This window comes from Malania oleifera, chromosome 12 (genome assembly GCF_029873635.1).
Source record: "Malania oleifera isolate guangnan ecotype guangnan chromosome 12, ASM2987363v1, whole genome shotgun sequence".
Classification (NCBI taxonomy): domain Eukaryota; kingdom Viridiplantae; phylum Streptophyta; class Magnoliopsida; order Santalales; family Ximeniaceae; genus Malania; species Malania oleifera.
The window spans coordinates 60,391,317-60,407,897 of record NC_080428.1 but is presented as its reverse complement, the minus strand read 5'-3'; the positions used below and the strand labels follow the sequence as shown (position 1 = coordinate 60,407,897).

The 16,581-nt window shown below is 37.5% G+C and overlaps 1 protein-coding gene across 1 annotated transcript; it reads left to right on the top strand.

The window, feature by feature from the left end:
- The first annotated feature begins 3,003 nt into the window (after positions 1–3,003).
- LOC131143951 (pistil-specific extensin-like protein) lies at positions 3,004–4,069 on the top strand. The gene is made up of 2 exons (XM_058092308.1): positions 3,004–3,442; positions 3,654–4,069. Exons 1-2 carry the CDS (start codon positions 3,004–3,006, stop codon positions 4,067–4,069), a joined length of 855 nt encoding a protein of 284 aa, XP_057948291.1.
- The last annotated feature ends 12,512 nt before the right edge of the window (positions 4,070–16,581 follow it).

Sequence of the window (16,581 nt, the reverse complement as noted above, 5' to 3'; positions counted from 1 at the left end):
GGTATGATAAACTTGGTTTATTGCTAAGTAAATAGCACTCTAACTATCACAATGCAAATGAATAGTTTTCTACTCTATGCCAAGTCCAGTTATCAATACCTTCAACCACATAGCCTCCTTTGCAGCTGTTGCCACTGTCATGTACTTTGCCTCAGTGGTAGATAATGCAACAATTGATTGTAACATGGATTTCTAACAAATAGGTCCACCCGCCATAGTGAATATATAACTTATGGTGGACATTTTGTTATCCAAATCTCCTACATAATTTGAATCAATAAATCCTTGTACTAGAACTAATTCCTATCCTACACCAAACTCAATGCGAAAATTTGCCACGTTAGCAATCCTTATTACTTTCTCAGAGCCACTCAGAAGTGACATGTGGTTCGGGTGACGTCAGAATAACGTCACCCCATGGTAGAAAAAAGGAGAGAAAAAATAAAATAAAACATATCTGCCACATGGCCCACCACCTGAATCGGTTCAGACCATTCGAATCAATCTTTTTTTTTTATTTTTTTATTTTTATGTATTTATTTGTTTATTAAAATTTTAAATTGAGAAGAATATTTTTTTAAAATCATAAAAAAAATAAATAAAAAATCAGGAAAAATTTTTGAAGGTAAAAAAATAAAAATAAAAATTTGGGCTGCTTGGAGCCAAAATAAATAAAGAAATCTTGTAAAATCCCAAAAAAAATCATAGAAAAATATTTTAAAATTCCAAAAAAAGATTTTGCAAAAATTTTGAAAAATAAGGGGATATTTTTTTAAAAGGTGTTTTTGCACATAATTTGACATTTTTCCCCAATTTTTCCTGACAGTGTTCCTATTATTTTAAAAAGGGCAATAGAGTATTTTTAGATCTCACCTGTATCGGCTTTGAGGGGGGTTTTTTCTAACAAGATCCCCTCTTTTGGAGGTCTTATTAGAAATTCCTATGTCACATTTAGATTTTCTAATCTCCTGATAATTTTGTTCACTTATTTATTTATTTGTTTATTTATTTTAAAAGAAGTTAATTAAAAGGTTATTAAATTCAATTTGGGGGATAATTCTTAATTAATTAGGTACCGTTCGTAGAATAGGTGTGTAAAGGGTGCGAATACCTTCCTCTCGCATAATCGAACTCCCGATCTCAATCCTGATATATGCAGACTGAGACTACTGGTTTCTTGACCTAGGTTTAGTATAAAGACTAATTAAATAAGTAGTAATTAGGTGTTCTAACCGCACCAAAGAAAAATAGGTTAGTGGCGACTCCAAATTCAAAGTTTTCAAAAATTATATTTTATTCTCTTGCCTCCCCGAGGCAACATCTGCTCCAAAAGGGATGTCGCGACAGGTAACGTCCTAATCCTACCGTTCTAATCCCTCCATAATTATATGAACATAAAACTAATCACGGTTTTTTAGGCAACACATACCTTACATCATCAAATCTATAAAATGACCCCTGCTTGGGCATGAAATCATGCATGTATGTGTGAAGAACAGACTACTCTCTTCAGTTATGACTTGATAAGGACCACCATATAGCATTAGGCATCAGTCTCTTATTGTATTTATATATAGTCCCACGAAAGCCCTACCCATCATGGATGATCCATACACACAAGGCTTACACTTACCTAATTTCACTAGGGCTCAATAAGAAATACAATGACGACATACCATCACGAGCTTTTGTTTTGATACTTTGAAAGACTCAATCTTTGATTTAATTTCAATTTTCTAAAGTAGGTTATATCAGTTCATAAAATTTTAACATGAAATTCATATAATTAAATTTCATCCATTTTATTTTAGATTTGAAATTTATGTGCTCAATGTATAAAGTTTGAACATGGTGTAATGTTTCGAATTGTATAATAGGTGAAATGTAATGGGTTAGCCACCACCATTTATTTTAAGGAATTGGAAATATATATATAAATATATATCATCGAGCAATGTGATAAATTTTGCATTACACGTGAGACAACTCCACAATCAGATAGACGCATTGAAAGGATTACACTTTTTTTTAGTCTTTATGTTAAAATAACAAAAATCATGTTGTTCTAACTTTCTCACTCAACTTAAAGTGATTGATAACAATCAAATCAAATAAATTTTGATACCTTTTTTTCTTTATCTTATTAATCTTTCTATCAAAACAAAAAAAAAAAAAACATGTTCAAACAACTTTCTTACACCACTTAAAGTGATTGATCAAACAAATGGAATAAATTTTGCCATAATTAATGGATCATCTCCAGAAAAGTTGATTTCCTGGTCGTCATCTCCATCCAACATAAAAATATGTTATAATTATTTAAAATAAATAAATATATGAGAAATCATTTATATTTTTAAAAAATGACAAATGGAGTATCAATTGAATAAACTAATACATAAAATTTCTATTTTAAATTTCATTAATTTCAACATTTCAGTGCCAATTGCAACATTTGAAAAATATATATGATGAAAATGGTTTTATTTATTTCTAGATTTTCTATTTCTCTGCGAAACCCTTAAGTCAAAGGAACAGGAACATATAAATCCCACACTACAAGGAGCCATATCCTAGACGCATGTGAAAAGTGATACAATGTTTTGATCTCAACCCAAACAAAAATATGGTAAAAATACTGAAATGAACAATCATGCCGGAATAAACTGAGCCAAACTGCGCCGCAGGTCAAGACATCGCCCATGCAGAAAAGCAAGTGCCCTCCCTCTGGAACAGCGATTGCCCAAAGTATATATCAACCAGCAGAAATTATGGAAGCCATCTCTTCCTGCTCTGTTTTTGTTTTCTAAATTATATATTTATTTAAAAAATAAATTTTATATTAGAATGATGGATCATTTTGTCTCACGTAAAGGGAAATATCCTGTATAATTTCTCTAGGTTAATAAAGCTATTTTCTCATTTACCAACAAATTAACGGCAGCTGATTTCGCCTTAAACCCATTAAAAACCCTTCTCTACCTTTCAACCATCCATACAAGGATGGGTGGTTTTCTTCAACCAAAAGCTCTGGTGCTTTTGCAGCTCTCGTTGCTCTCGCTGAGTTGCCTCACCATCCATGGTGACCCGGTGCTTGAACCGCCGGCGCCGTCACCACAGCCACATTTCTCATGGGGTCCGTTTCCCTTTCCTTGCAACCTTGGCCCCACCCCTGCTCCCCTCCCTGAGCCACTGCATCCGCGCCACTTGGCTTCTTTCCCGCCTATTCCTGGGTTTGAACCCCCTCCTTGTCCCCCGGGTTTTCCCGGCGGTCCTTTGCCGTCAGGAGATACCGGCCCTTTACCACCCTCTGAGATTATAATTCCTCCTCTCCCCTCCAAAAATACTCATTTTGTGGCTGTGCAGGGCGTTGTTTACTGCAAGTCTTGCAACAAGGTTGGTGGCCGGGTTGATTCCCCCTCTGGTGCTTCACCACTTCGCGGTAAGTCCAAAATTGTTTGCTTCTAAAATTTGGCTCTAGTGGATATAGACGAGCTGCACAGCCTCTTCATAGTGAAATGTCTTGGTTTCAATTCTACACGAATCCCAAATTTTTGATTATTATGTCTTTAGGGCAAAACTATAATTGCTTAACTAAAATAATTAAAAATAAATGGTCAATGGCCGGAATTTTTTGCTTCCCATGCATGCAGGTGCCGTCGTGAAAGTCCAATGCAACAATGTCAAGCACCCATTTATGCAGGAGGCTGCAACTGATGAGGACGGCAAGTTCTACATCCAGGCACCAACCACCTTCTCCAAGGACGATGCCCACAAATGCAAGGTATTCATCGTTTCTTCGCCATTAGAAAAGTCTTGCAGCGTCGCCACTGACCTCAATGGCGGCTTGAACGGTGCCGATTTGATCCATATGGAGGAGAAGCCTCCTCAATACAATCTACGCACCAGGCTCGCCAATTTCTTCGTTACGGCGAAACCTCTCGACGCAAACGATCCCAACAGCAGCTTATTGAAGTTGTCGCAGGAGGAGAAGCCACTAACTCTTTTCACTGTTGGACCTTTCGCCTTCGAATCAGCTGACGGCTCCAGCCAGTGCACATCTCCCTGAGCGTGATCTGTAGCTAGTTATGATGAAATATGTAATATGTTCCTGACGAGGGAACTTTTGTTGTCTGTGTATTTTTGCCATGACCCGAGCTAGCAAAAATAATAGTCACCCTTTGTATGTCAGTTTGTCATGGTATCGTTTTGGCAATTTCTTTCCTATTTCTTCATTTTTTTAATTTTGAAAAAATTTAGTTAAATAGTAGCAATTGGAAAGCTAGAAAATTGGCATGGTGATTAATGGGTGATACCTGAAAGAGAGGAAGACACTTGCAAATCAACGATGACTTGCATTATACCACATGATGGTTATTTGGTCTTTTTTAAAATTTTCGTGACCTATATTCAAATATATGGTTAAATATTTTGATTTAACACATAAATTTTTTTTTTTACTTATCTAAAATCTTATAACTCAATAATTTAATTTAAGATCTACTTTTTTAATTCATACCCTTTGCATAACATGAGATCTCTCCTAGATTTAAGCGCAAGTGTAGCCATTTTTTTTTTTTAAATATTCAATGTTGGATGGTCTTAGGGGCATTGTTAATTTTATCAATCTCAACTAGAAAAAAATTACAAAAAAATTAATCTTGATTTTTTTTTTTTGAAAAAGGACAAATGCATTAATAAAGGAAGAGACAAGAAAGGAGCTTGAACTTTCAGTAAGTACAACTCCATGAAATAGAGGGATCAACATTAAGCCAAGCTACATTCTAACTACTCAAAGAGTGGACAAACAGGATGACTCTAAGAAAAAGGAAAAACAAAGTCAGTCCCCCAAATTCGAAATTGCGATAAAAAATCTCTTCTGTTGGAATTGGTGTGATTCTAAGAGTGGGGTGAATTGGGTTTCAAAACTTTTTACCTAATTTAAACTATGTATCGATTCAACACATATCATATCCCATTCAAAAGTGTAAGCGTGTGTGTAAAATAATTTAAGCAGTGAAAACAAGCACATACGTTTGCAGTATCTTATTCAAATTATATATGTTTATGCAAATAGTTATGACAGTAAATATGAACAAGCATACATGTGCGGAAAGTAAAGTGCATAAATTTAAATAAGATAGAGAGAGAGTGACACACAATATTTGTTATCGAGGTTCGACCAAACCAGCCTACGTCCCTACCTTGGGCATATCCCTCAAAGATTACACTATCCCTGCTCACTTAAACGGGCGGAGCAGAAGCCATTTACAACCTTTCCTTATGGGGCAAGGTAAACCCTAACTCATTTACAAGGCTGAGCCCAACTTGTCTCTCTTACGGGGCGGAAACTCTCCAGTTCAATTTACAGGTTGAACCCAACCGGTCTCACTTACGGGGCTGAGACTCACCAGTTCAATTTACGGGATGAACCCAATCGATATAATAAAACATTTTTACTATAAAACTAACACCTACTTGTGCAATTGTGCTGGTTTGTCTAATACTAATCCTATCTGAAAAGCTGTGGATACTTCTGGTGTATTTGTGTCTCTAACTCCCACGAAACCTCCTCGACCGCATGATTACAGCACAACACTTTCACTAACGCTATTTCCTTAGTATGCAGTTCCTGTATTTCCAATCTAGAGTTTGAACTGGTACCTCCTTATAAGTCAAAACATCCCCAATCTTTAAGGGTTCATAGCTGATCACGTGCAATGGATCTGACAGATACTTCCTTAGCACTGATATGTGGAAGACGTTGTAAACTCTAGACAATGCTGGGGGTAACGCCACTTGATAGGCAACTGGACCAATCCTTTCTAGGATCTCAAACGGCCCAATATACCGAGGGCTCATCTTGCCTTTCTTCCAGAACCTCATCACTCCCTTCATCGAAGTAACCCTCAAGAATACCATATCCCTGATCTCGAACTATAGTTACCTTTGGCGAGTATCTGCGTAACTCTTCTACCAACTATAAGCTACTTTTATCCTCTTCCCGATGAGCTCAACCTTTGTAGAGGTCTGCTGAACTAATTCTGGCCCCAAAACCTGCCGCTCACCCACCTCATCCCAATACAACAAAGATCAACACCGGCGACCATACAAAGCCTTAAATGGTGCCATCTTGATATTAGCCTAATAACTATTGTTATATGCGAACTCAATTAATGACAGATATCTAATCCAACTACCACCGAAATCGAGCACACACACCCATAACATATCCTCCAGAATCTAAATGATCCTCTTAGACTGTCTATCCATCTGCGGGTGAAACATGGTACTGAAGGTGAGTTGAGATCCCAAGGCGTCTTGCAAACTCTTCTAGAATCGAGAGGTGAACCTTGGATCTCGATCTAAAACTATAGAAACTGGGACACCATGAAGCCGTACTATCTCCTATACATAAAACTTTGCCAACCTATCCATGGAGTAATTGACACTGATCGGAACAAAGTGCGTAGTCTTCGTCAGCTAATCCATAATAACTTATATAGCATTCTGCCCATGCACCACCGAAGGTAATCCCAACACAAAGTCCATCGAGATATACTCCCACTTCCACTTTGGGAAGTCAAGTTGCTGAAGTGATCCTGCTGGCCTCTGGTGCTCTGCTTTTACCTATTGACATGTCAACTACTGCTTACAAAATGAGCGATCTCTTTTTTCATGTTAAACCACCAAAAAGATTCCCACAGATCACTGTACATCTTTATGCTCCCTGGATGCACCGTATATAAAGAGTGATGTGCCTCTTCCAAGATGGTTGTTTAATCTCAGCATTATTTGGTATGCAGACCCTGGTGTGGACTGGTTTGTTTAATCTCAACATTATTTGGTACGCAGATCCTGGTGTGAAATCTCAACACCCCATCATATGTGACATTGAAATATGCATTCAACCCATCTTGTCTTCCACTCATAAGCTTTGCCAGCTTTGGATCTTTCATTTGAGCTGATCTGATCCTATCTCATAAGGTTGGTTGCCCTACGAAGCCAATAATGAACGCCCGGTTATTTCCTTCTACTAACTCTACACCTAACCTCTCCAGGTCCATCTTGATTTGGCGCTGAACCCCAATTGCTGAGATTGATGCGGGCACTGACTTCCGACTCAAAGCATCAGCTACCACGTTAGCTTTCTTAGGGTGGTAACTAATAGTACAGTCGTAGTATTTAATCAATTCAAGCTACTTGTGTTGCCTCATATTCAACTCCTTTTGGGTGAAGAAGTATTTGAGACTCTTATGATCAGTAAAGATCTTGCACTTCTCACCATATAAATAGTGCCGGCAGATCTTTAGTGCAAATACCACTGCTATCAGCTCTAAGTTATGCGTGGGGTAGTTCTCCTCATACTCCTTAAGTTTTAAGTTAACGAGAAGCATATGTAATAAATTTTATCTATTGCATCAAAACACATCCAAGCCCTTTCTAGGATGCGTCACTATAGATCACGTAACCACCATCCCCTGATGGAATGGTCAACATTGGGGCCGTGACTAACCGTTGCTTCAAATCTTGGAAGCTCTGCTCGCATTCCCCAATCCACTCAAACTTACTATTCTTCTTCGTAAGTTGCATTAGAGGACCTAACAATTTTGAAAAGTCCTCAACGAACCGGCGATAGTTCCTAGCCGGACCTAAGAAACTTCTAATCTCATGCACGTTCTTCAGTCTTGACCAATTAACTACCACCTCTACTTTGCTCGGGTCTACTGAAATTCCTTCCCTGGACACTAGATGTCCCAGAAATGCAACCTGTTCCAGCTAAAACTGGAATTTCTTGAATTTAGCAAATAATCTCTTCTCTCTAAGTACCTGAAGTACCAGCCTCAAATGAGCTTCATGCTCTATAGTACTCCTCGAATAAACTAGGATGTCATCAATGAATACTACCACAGACTGATCTAAGTACTTATGGAACAACCTATTCATCAGGTCCATGAATGCTGCAGGCGCATTCGTCAATCCGAACGACATAACCAGAAATTCGTAATGGCCATACCAGGTTTGGAGATCTATCTTCGATATATCCTCTAATTTCACCTTCAACTGATGATACTTGGATCGCAAATCGATTTTAGAGAAAACCCGAGTACCTTTCAATAGGTCAAACAGGTCGTCAATACAAGGTAACAAGTATTTATTCTTCACTTTCTCCTTATTAATCCCCCTGTAGTCGATGCATATCCTCATCGACCCATCCTTCTTCTTCACGAACAACACTGGCGCTCCCTAGGGTGATACGCTCGATCGGTGAAATTCAACGTGTAACGACCTGCTTATCTAATCATATAATAAAAAATAATAAGTAAAATAGTTAACCCGAACCCGTGGGTAGCGGGGGACACCTGTCATACACAGCGGAACCTAGGCAGCAGTAAATGTAAATCATCAACCTCATTACCAAAAAATACATAATACCAGAGTTAACAATAATTCAAAACACTGTGTTTATATACAATCTCCAAAAATATCAAAAAATACCAAAAGTATTTCCTAGGATCCTACAACAAGACCATTGATCCTAGTTCAAACCTACCCTCCTAACAGGGTGGTACAACAGGCTCAACGGTGGCCACGACCCGCTGGTCCTTCTGGGTTTCCTGAAAATTATGTAAGTTTGGGGGTGAGACACTTCTCAGTAAGGGAAAATAAACTAAATATATCTATGTGACAACATGAATATTTAATGATAATATAGATATACAGTACATTCTTTATACCAGAAAACATTAATCATTTAATAACTGCATAAACGTATACCTTCATATTTTTAATAAATCATACTAATCATAACTGTGGTATAACTCATAATACTGAAAACATATCCAGGATGAATAGCTAGCTGATGTCATGTATTACCCCGCATGACGGGTTGTGCAACCCGAAGGTGGGACCCGACAGTGGCTGGCCGACCACTGTCAAGTCAAAAATGTCTATAAGTACGATGGGCCCACCACACCTTGGTTTAGACTGCCAGGTGGATGTCTACAACTCTACATTGAAAGCCACATCGACTATCCATCTCCCACCCCCTCGTGGGGTGGTTAGCATCAATCTGAACATAGATATCAAATCTATATAGCTACAAGACCGAGCTCCTAAAATTGAACTAAACTAACATCTGGGTTCTGATAACATATAATACATGATAATATAGTGTTTAACATAAATGGATTGATAGCATTTTCTATAATTTCATAAATACGGCCTTGCGCCAAACATTTCATAAATACAAACTTGTGCCAAAATCATACGTAAAACATGGCCTTGCGCCGGCTATCAATCACGACCTTGCGTCGAATATCTCATACATATCATTCTGAATAAATAAATCAATTATCATGTATTTTCAAAATCATAATGTACTGTATTATTTCATAATCTATAAAAACATGCTTTATTCGTTAAATTTCCATAACATAATACTTTTCAGGTAAAATAATACTCATGCCACACAATGCTGAATAAACTGTACATTCCATTCTAAAAATCATATTTCCTGGCATATCAGACTAATATATATACTTTTCAACATAATAGCAGTATTTTCCCAAGCATGCATTATTACCAATTTCTTAATATATATTATACATGCTTCGAAAAAATAAATTTGCTCATAAATACTAATAATATAATTTGCATGGAAAATAATTGTTTTAGTTTACTCCCTTACATGACACTGAAAAGAAACCCCCTAAAATACCGGTCCTGCACTCACAGGGTTCCCTATTCAACTCCCTGAAAATAATAACTCACAGAACTAAACTTTAGTATTTCTCTGTGAATATCCTTTCCTATAACTCAGGAATGAATTTTGAACTAGCCCCACCAATGATCCACTCTGACAGATATACAGAGAACTTTTCAAGGAGTGTCGTGGTGGCCTCTGATCGTTGAACTGGCGTAAATCCGGCCCTAAAAATTAGAGAGAAGGAGGAGAAACCGAAGGGAGGAGAGAGAGAGGCTTGACACGTCATTTTCTAGCCCAAAAATGAAGTTTAACCTATTTATACACTGACCTTTGTTGACAAGCCACGTCACCTCGTCGACGAGGTCAAGAGTCAATTCGTCGACGAACTCTCCCCTTCGTCGATGAAATTCAGAGATGGGCAAATAGTTTATCGGTATTTTCTCATCGAAGAAGCGCACTTTCATCGACGAGCCCAATATACAATGTCGTCGAAGAATGCTTCGCGTTCGTTGATGAAATCTGCTGCCGCCTCTTTTAGTTTTTCCATTTTTCTTTCTCTCTTAATTATTATTTAAATACCATTATACTTCAGGTCATTACACTACGTTAGTAATTCCACCACCTGCAATCGTATACTTTGCCTTAGACCTCTCTTAAACATCCGAGCCTTCTTTGTCTCCTCTAGGACTATATGTAGAGCGAAACGGGATAGCTCTACAAACTTAGCCACATACTGCTGCACAGTTATGGACCCCTGCGTCAGATGCAGGAACTCCTCTGCCATCACCACTCTAGTGGCAAAAGGGAAGTATTTGCAGAAGAAGACCTCCTTGAAATGGCTTCAGGTAATAGATGCATACGTTGGTCGCTGTTTCTCCACCAGCTTAGCCGATCTCCACCATCTATTCGCCTCCTCTACCAATTTAAAGGTGGCAAACCGCACTTTCTGTTCCATTGTACATTCCAGCATACCCAAGAGCTCCTCTATCTCCTAAACCCAATCTTCAGCCACAATCAGGTTCAGTCCTCTAGAAAATGCTTGCAGAATCGTTCGAGTAAACTACTGTAATGTGCAGCCTCTATCAGCCGCTAGCTAACCCTACTCGAGAATCCCTCTGAGTTTCCTTCCTAGCCTGTTGTGCTATACTGCGCAGCACTGCCGAAGCCTTAACATCATCTTCACTGGAGGTATTCACATGATTATCCCCTCCAGCCATAATCTCCTTTCCCCTGGGATCCATAAAAAAAGATAGGATAGAAACTGACTTAGAAATTCCACATTTATCATGGTTGATACAAGTATGGAACGACAAATAATATAACATACGAGTTCATAGTTACAAAGAATCATTCACACATTCCTGCCACAAAATTGTCGATGGTTTGTAAAAAAGGTTCCAAAACCATTGACAAAAAACCTAAATTACTGAGAACCTCCTTTGAAGAAAACCGTCAATGGTTCGATATTTCCCCCAGGAAACTGTTGACGGTTTGCCTCCTGCAAACCATACTACCCTCTGTTGCTCATATACCCTTAGTTCAATCAACATATCGGTCCTTAATCACAACTCTGGGACTAACATCTACTCACCCAATCCTAAATTTTTGAGCTCCAGTCTCTCAACCCAAAAACGACACTATTGATGAATTTACTGTGGTTTTCCTGAAATCGTCATTCCAGGAAAAACGCAGAAGATCATCGAAAGGCTACCTTATCAAAGCTTGCAGACAAAGACTCACCTAACCTAACCACTCTCATCCTTAAATTGTCTCAACTTATACTTTGGTAATTATATACTGACAAAATCTGTAGAACCTAGCAAACCTAGGCTCTGATACCACCTGTAACGCCCCGACCCGCCATGTGGGCCCGGGGTGCTACTTTAGTGACATCTGAGTACCTAATACAATAATCATCATAATAAATGCAGCGGAAATAATGAAACACTCTCCAAACATACATTATTAGAGTTCTAAATATACTTTATACATAAAGGTTTCCAAACATCAATACTATAATCCATAATACAACACAAATCCCATCTCAGTCTATACAACCATATCACATAGTTAGGTCTTCAAACCCAAAACATATACAGAGTTCTTATAACACTCACAAGACTCTTAATTGGCTATCAACTACCCCGGGGTTTGGTAAACTTGACCTCAATATGGTCCTGAAAAGATAATTTGTATATTAGGGTGAGACACCTCTCAGTAAGAAAGCTTAAGTTAATATCAGTGTGTGGTCAGCATACATTTGGTGTTTATAGAAAACATCCATTCTTCATTTAATTGAAAATAGATACTTTACATCGTACTAACTTTATACAGTTGAAAATGTTTGCCTTGTTTCCATTGTATAAACAGTTCACTAAATAAGTAACATCATTTACATAAATCTACAGATATGCATAAAAGATAATCCCTGTGACTAACACCATTTACTTCCTCCATGGCACGGGTTGTGTGGCCCAAAGGCTGGACTTAGCCTTGGGGGATATCAACCCAGACTAAGTCAAAACATACGTCTGCATCTACTACAACTACGCAGGCATCCGCAACTTGCTTGCGGGGTTCCGATTGCCTTACCACATCTTGAAAGTTCAGTCTTCTAGGGAAGGTACACCCTCTACTGAGGCTAATCGACTGAAACCATCCTGCACTGCTATCTAGAACAGTGTGGGCACACGTGGCCATATACTGAATCTCTAGCAATGGTATCGTGCTCATAACATATCTAGTCCTCAGGATTCCTAAAGCATATCATGCAATTTAAGTAATAAAACTATATTTCAAACTCATTTCATATAAAGCTTGTCATTTAATAACTTTCTTTAAAACATAATCCCGGCCCTCGCGGCCATCATATAAATCTCGGCTCACAGCCACTAAACATAATCTTGGCCCTCGCGGCCGTCATATAAAACTTGGCTCACAGCTGCTATATCAAATCCCGGCCCTTGTGGCCGTTATATCAAATCCCTGTGTTTTCATAAATAGTTCCAATATTTCACAAACATTCCCAATTTTGGTTTTAAAATAATACCTACATATAATTTACCTGCCACACAAGTTTCAATATTTGAACATGGCCCGTAGGCAATCAAGAAAACATAGTATATTCGGTTTAGAAAATAAAACCAAGTTTCCCACTGTTCATTTTTATTCAAAATAGCATACATATATCCTAGGTTTGAAAAAGGCTTGTTTTAAGTGGTCGGTTTTCAAAGCATCAACTAAAAACATAAATATACTTACCCCAAAAACATTTCATACGGTTCAAATTTTTTAAAAAGCTGACTTAACTTAATCCCCTTACCAGATTCTGAAAAGGAAACTAAAACGAACCAAAAAATTCGAAACCCTAGCTTTTTGAACCGGTAGAAACACGAGATCCTATCTGCTGGGAGGAGAGAGAGTGATCCAGGAGTAAGAGGGAACTCATAGGAGTCTTATAGTGAAGAAATCCTAAAACCCTAGTAGAGCTCAAAAGAATAGTTTTTGGAATTTCTTAAAAAAATGAGCTCACTTCTATTTATAGGTGAGTAGCCTAGGAAAAAACGGTCGATGATTTTCCCTATATCCACAAAAACTGTTGACGATTTTGTGGTTGACTCGTCTTATTGACCCAAAATCGACGACGATTTTTCTCATGCTCTCTAAAACCGTTGATGGTTTTGGCCCTGCCAACTAACCTCTTTCCCTTTTCTTTTATTTTCCTTTGTTTCTCTCTTTTATATTTATTTTATTTTATTTTTTGAGTTCGTGTTTCTACACAACCTGAGAGGTTCGGTCGACCAAGGAAAAGATTCGGTCGACCACTTTTATAAGTTTGGTCGATCGTGACAATTTTGAACTATGGATTTGGTCAATCATCTCAAGGCAATTTTGAACCTTTCGTAGGTTCGGTCGACTATGACTTAGGTTCAGTTGACTGCTCATATGGTTTGTTCCACGAATGCTAACTTGAACTACATGGTTTGGTCAACCAAGTAGTTAGCATGTCAAACAGTTTATGGTTCGGTCAACCAAGGACGGTGCGTTCAAAATAGAATGGTCAACCAAGAAAAATCAACATGTTGACTTTTGATCTATTTAGTCAACCGAGCTGATTAAAGCTTGTACTGGTCAGTCGACCGAGGGCATTAATAATTAATAGTTTGCCCAAAAAATCTAACGTCGGTCAACCTTGTAAGCCCTAATTTTTTACCTTAATTTATTTTGATAACCTTTATGTGATTTAGGCAATTTTTGAAAAAGGTTTTACACGAGTGGTTAGGTTCCTAAGGTCAATCTAAGGTCATCCGAGCAATTAATCCATATCATGTAGATGCATGCATTATTACAGACCAATTAATAATAAAAAATTAAATGTAATATAGACAACATCAAAATGTCTTCTTCTTTTTGCTCTTCATTTTCCATGGAATTCGCCAGGAGTGTGTGAGCTTTATGTCCCTACTGGCTTCCATTTTTTTGGTATCTTATGTTCATACGGATATATAAACCCGTTCACACACTAAATGCATACATAAGATACACGTGCTTTGTCAGCATCAAAATAGGGATCAGACTTAAAAAGTCAACACCTCCCAATTCAAAGAATTAAGATACTATTAGATCGACTCCATTGATGCAAATTTGATAAACAATTAGGTGAAATTAGAGTGGCATTGGAATCCTTATCTTGAAAGATTCTCCTATTCCTCTCCTTCTAGATTTCCCAACACATGGCCGTAGGGATTGCAAATTCGAGTCCTCTAAGAAACCTCCTTTTCCTGGAATAATTCCAAATACAAAATAAAGAAGTCAATTGCTTTGGCATGACCCAATTAAGGTTTAAACTCTTCCAGAATAAATTCCAAATATGCCTGCTAAAGGAGCAATGTAGGAAAAGATGATCCATTTCTTCAATTTCCTCTTTGCATAGAAAATACATAGGGGCCACTATTCACCTTCTCTTCTACAAGTTTTTAGTTGTGAGAATTTTATTGCTAACAGCCAACCAACAAAAAATGCTAATCTTTGAAAGGACAAAGAAAATCCATAGCGCTTTAAAAGGCACAATTAGCCTAGTCTAGGAGTTCTTTTGAGAGAGATAATTATATAGGCTCACCATCAAGAAACTTTGAGAATTAGAGAGATCCCAAAAACATGTGTCTAGATCATCCCTATTTATGTGAATATCATATAAAAAAAGTGAAGATCGCTATCATTTGGTTGACTTCCTTGCCTTTGACTTGTCTCATAAAGGATACATCCCAAAAAATATTGCTGTTGTGAAAACACATAACCTCAACTACTCTGACTTCTTTATGATGATTCAAACCAAAAAAATTCAAGTAAAGCTCTTGTAGAGGTGATTAGCGGCCCAGTTGTCCAACCAAAATTTAGTTTTACTCCCATCTTTGACCCTGATCATGGTGTGATCCAAATATGTTTTTATTTTTCAATTTAACAAAATATTTCCACAAGCTCGATCCTTGGCTACCCAAATGCATTTTTGGGAACTAGTCAACACAACAGTAGTTATATTTCATGCATATTACCAATTTCCAAAGTGCCTTATCTTCTTTGCAAAACCTCTATAACCATTTCCCCATTAAGTCTTCGTTTATATATAAACTCTAGCTTTTTTATGCCCAACTCACCCTAATTTTTAGGTTGTGCAACCAAGTTCCAATTCACAATAGTGTATTTAAAATTCTCTACCAAGCTTTTCCAAAAGAAATTCCTTTGTATCTTCTCTATCACATATGTGAATTTTTTTTGGCATAGGCAATATGGACATAAAGTAGATGGGCTTATTTGAAAGGACTGAAATGATATATAAGAGTCAATCTACCTCCCATTGAAAGAAATGTTGGTTTCTAGGTTTCTAGCTTGTGCCCCATCTTTTCCACGAATGGGTCCCAAATAGATAAAGAGTTCATTTTGACCCCCAATGGAAGGCCCAAGTACAAGGCGGGGAAAGAGCCTAATATGCAATTCAGAATTTTGGCGATCCCATCAACACCTTTCGGTTTTCCAATCTAAAAAATGAGGCTTTTAGTTAGGGCTTTTAGGCCTACAACGACTTCAAAGCAAAGATGGATAGTTCGTAAATTCATGAATTTGGATGGAGAGTTTCTGCAAAAAATTAAAATTTCATACGCAAATAAAAGATGAGATAAAGTAATAGAATTCAAATGATTATGAATATGAACTCCCCTAAGAAGGTTTCTGCCAATTGCTCTATTAATCAGATGTGAGAGATAAGGAATTACCCTGCCTCAGACCCCTCGAACTTTTGAAAAAGCCAGTAACATCTCCATTGATCATTACTGAAAAGAAAGTTGTGGAGATGCAGCATTTTATCCATGTCCTCCATTTTTCTCTAAACCCCATGATTTTTAAAATATGTAAAAGGCAACCTTAATTTACATGATCACAAGTTTTTTCCAAGTCTGTTTGCAAATGAAGCTTTCTGCTTTGTTCCTCCTTAAAAAATATATACTTTCCTTTGCAAGAAGGGATGCATCAAGAATTTGTCTATCTGATACAAAGGCCATCTGTTGTTGAGATATTATTAAAAGGAAGGAATTCTTTGAGTCTGTTCAAAAGAACCTTTGCTAGGATTTTATAGAATATCCTAAAAATATTGATCGACCTATAAAATGTAATGTTCTTAGCCCCTCCTTTCTTTGGAATAATTGTAATAAAGGTGGCATTCAAGCTCTTTTCGAAACCTACCGCTCTTTTCATAACACCCCAACACTTTTTACAAAACCAAGGTGTAGTCCCAAGAGGAGGGGTGAATTGGGTTTATAAAAATTTTCTATTAAATCTTTTTATGAATTCTTAAACTCTTGTAATTCTTTCAATGAATT

What these genes read in the sequence shown, in the direction of transcription:
- LOC131143951 (XM_058092308.1), top strand. Translation starts at nt 3,004, where the DNA reads ATGGGTGGTTTTCTTCAACCAAAAGCTCTGGTGCTTTTGCAGCTCTCG. An exon ending in TGGTGCTTCACCACTTCGCG is followed by an intron (nt 3,443 to 3,653) that starts GTAAGTCCAAAA and finishes CCATGCATGCAG; the next exon opens with GTGCCGTCGTGAAAGTCCAA.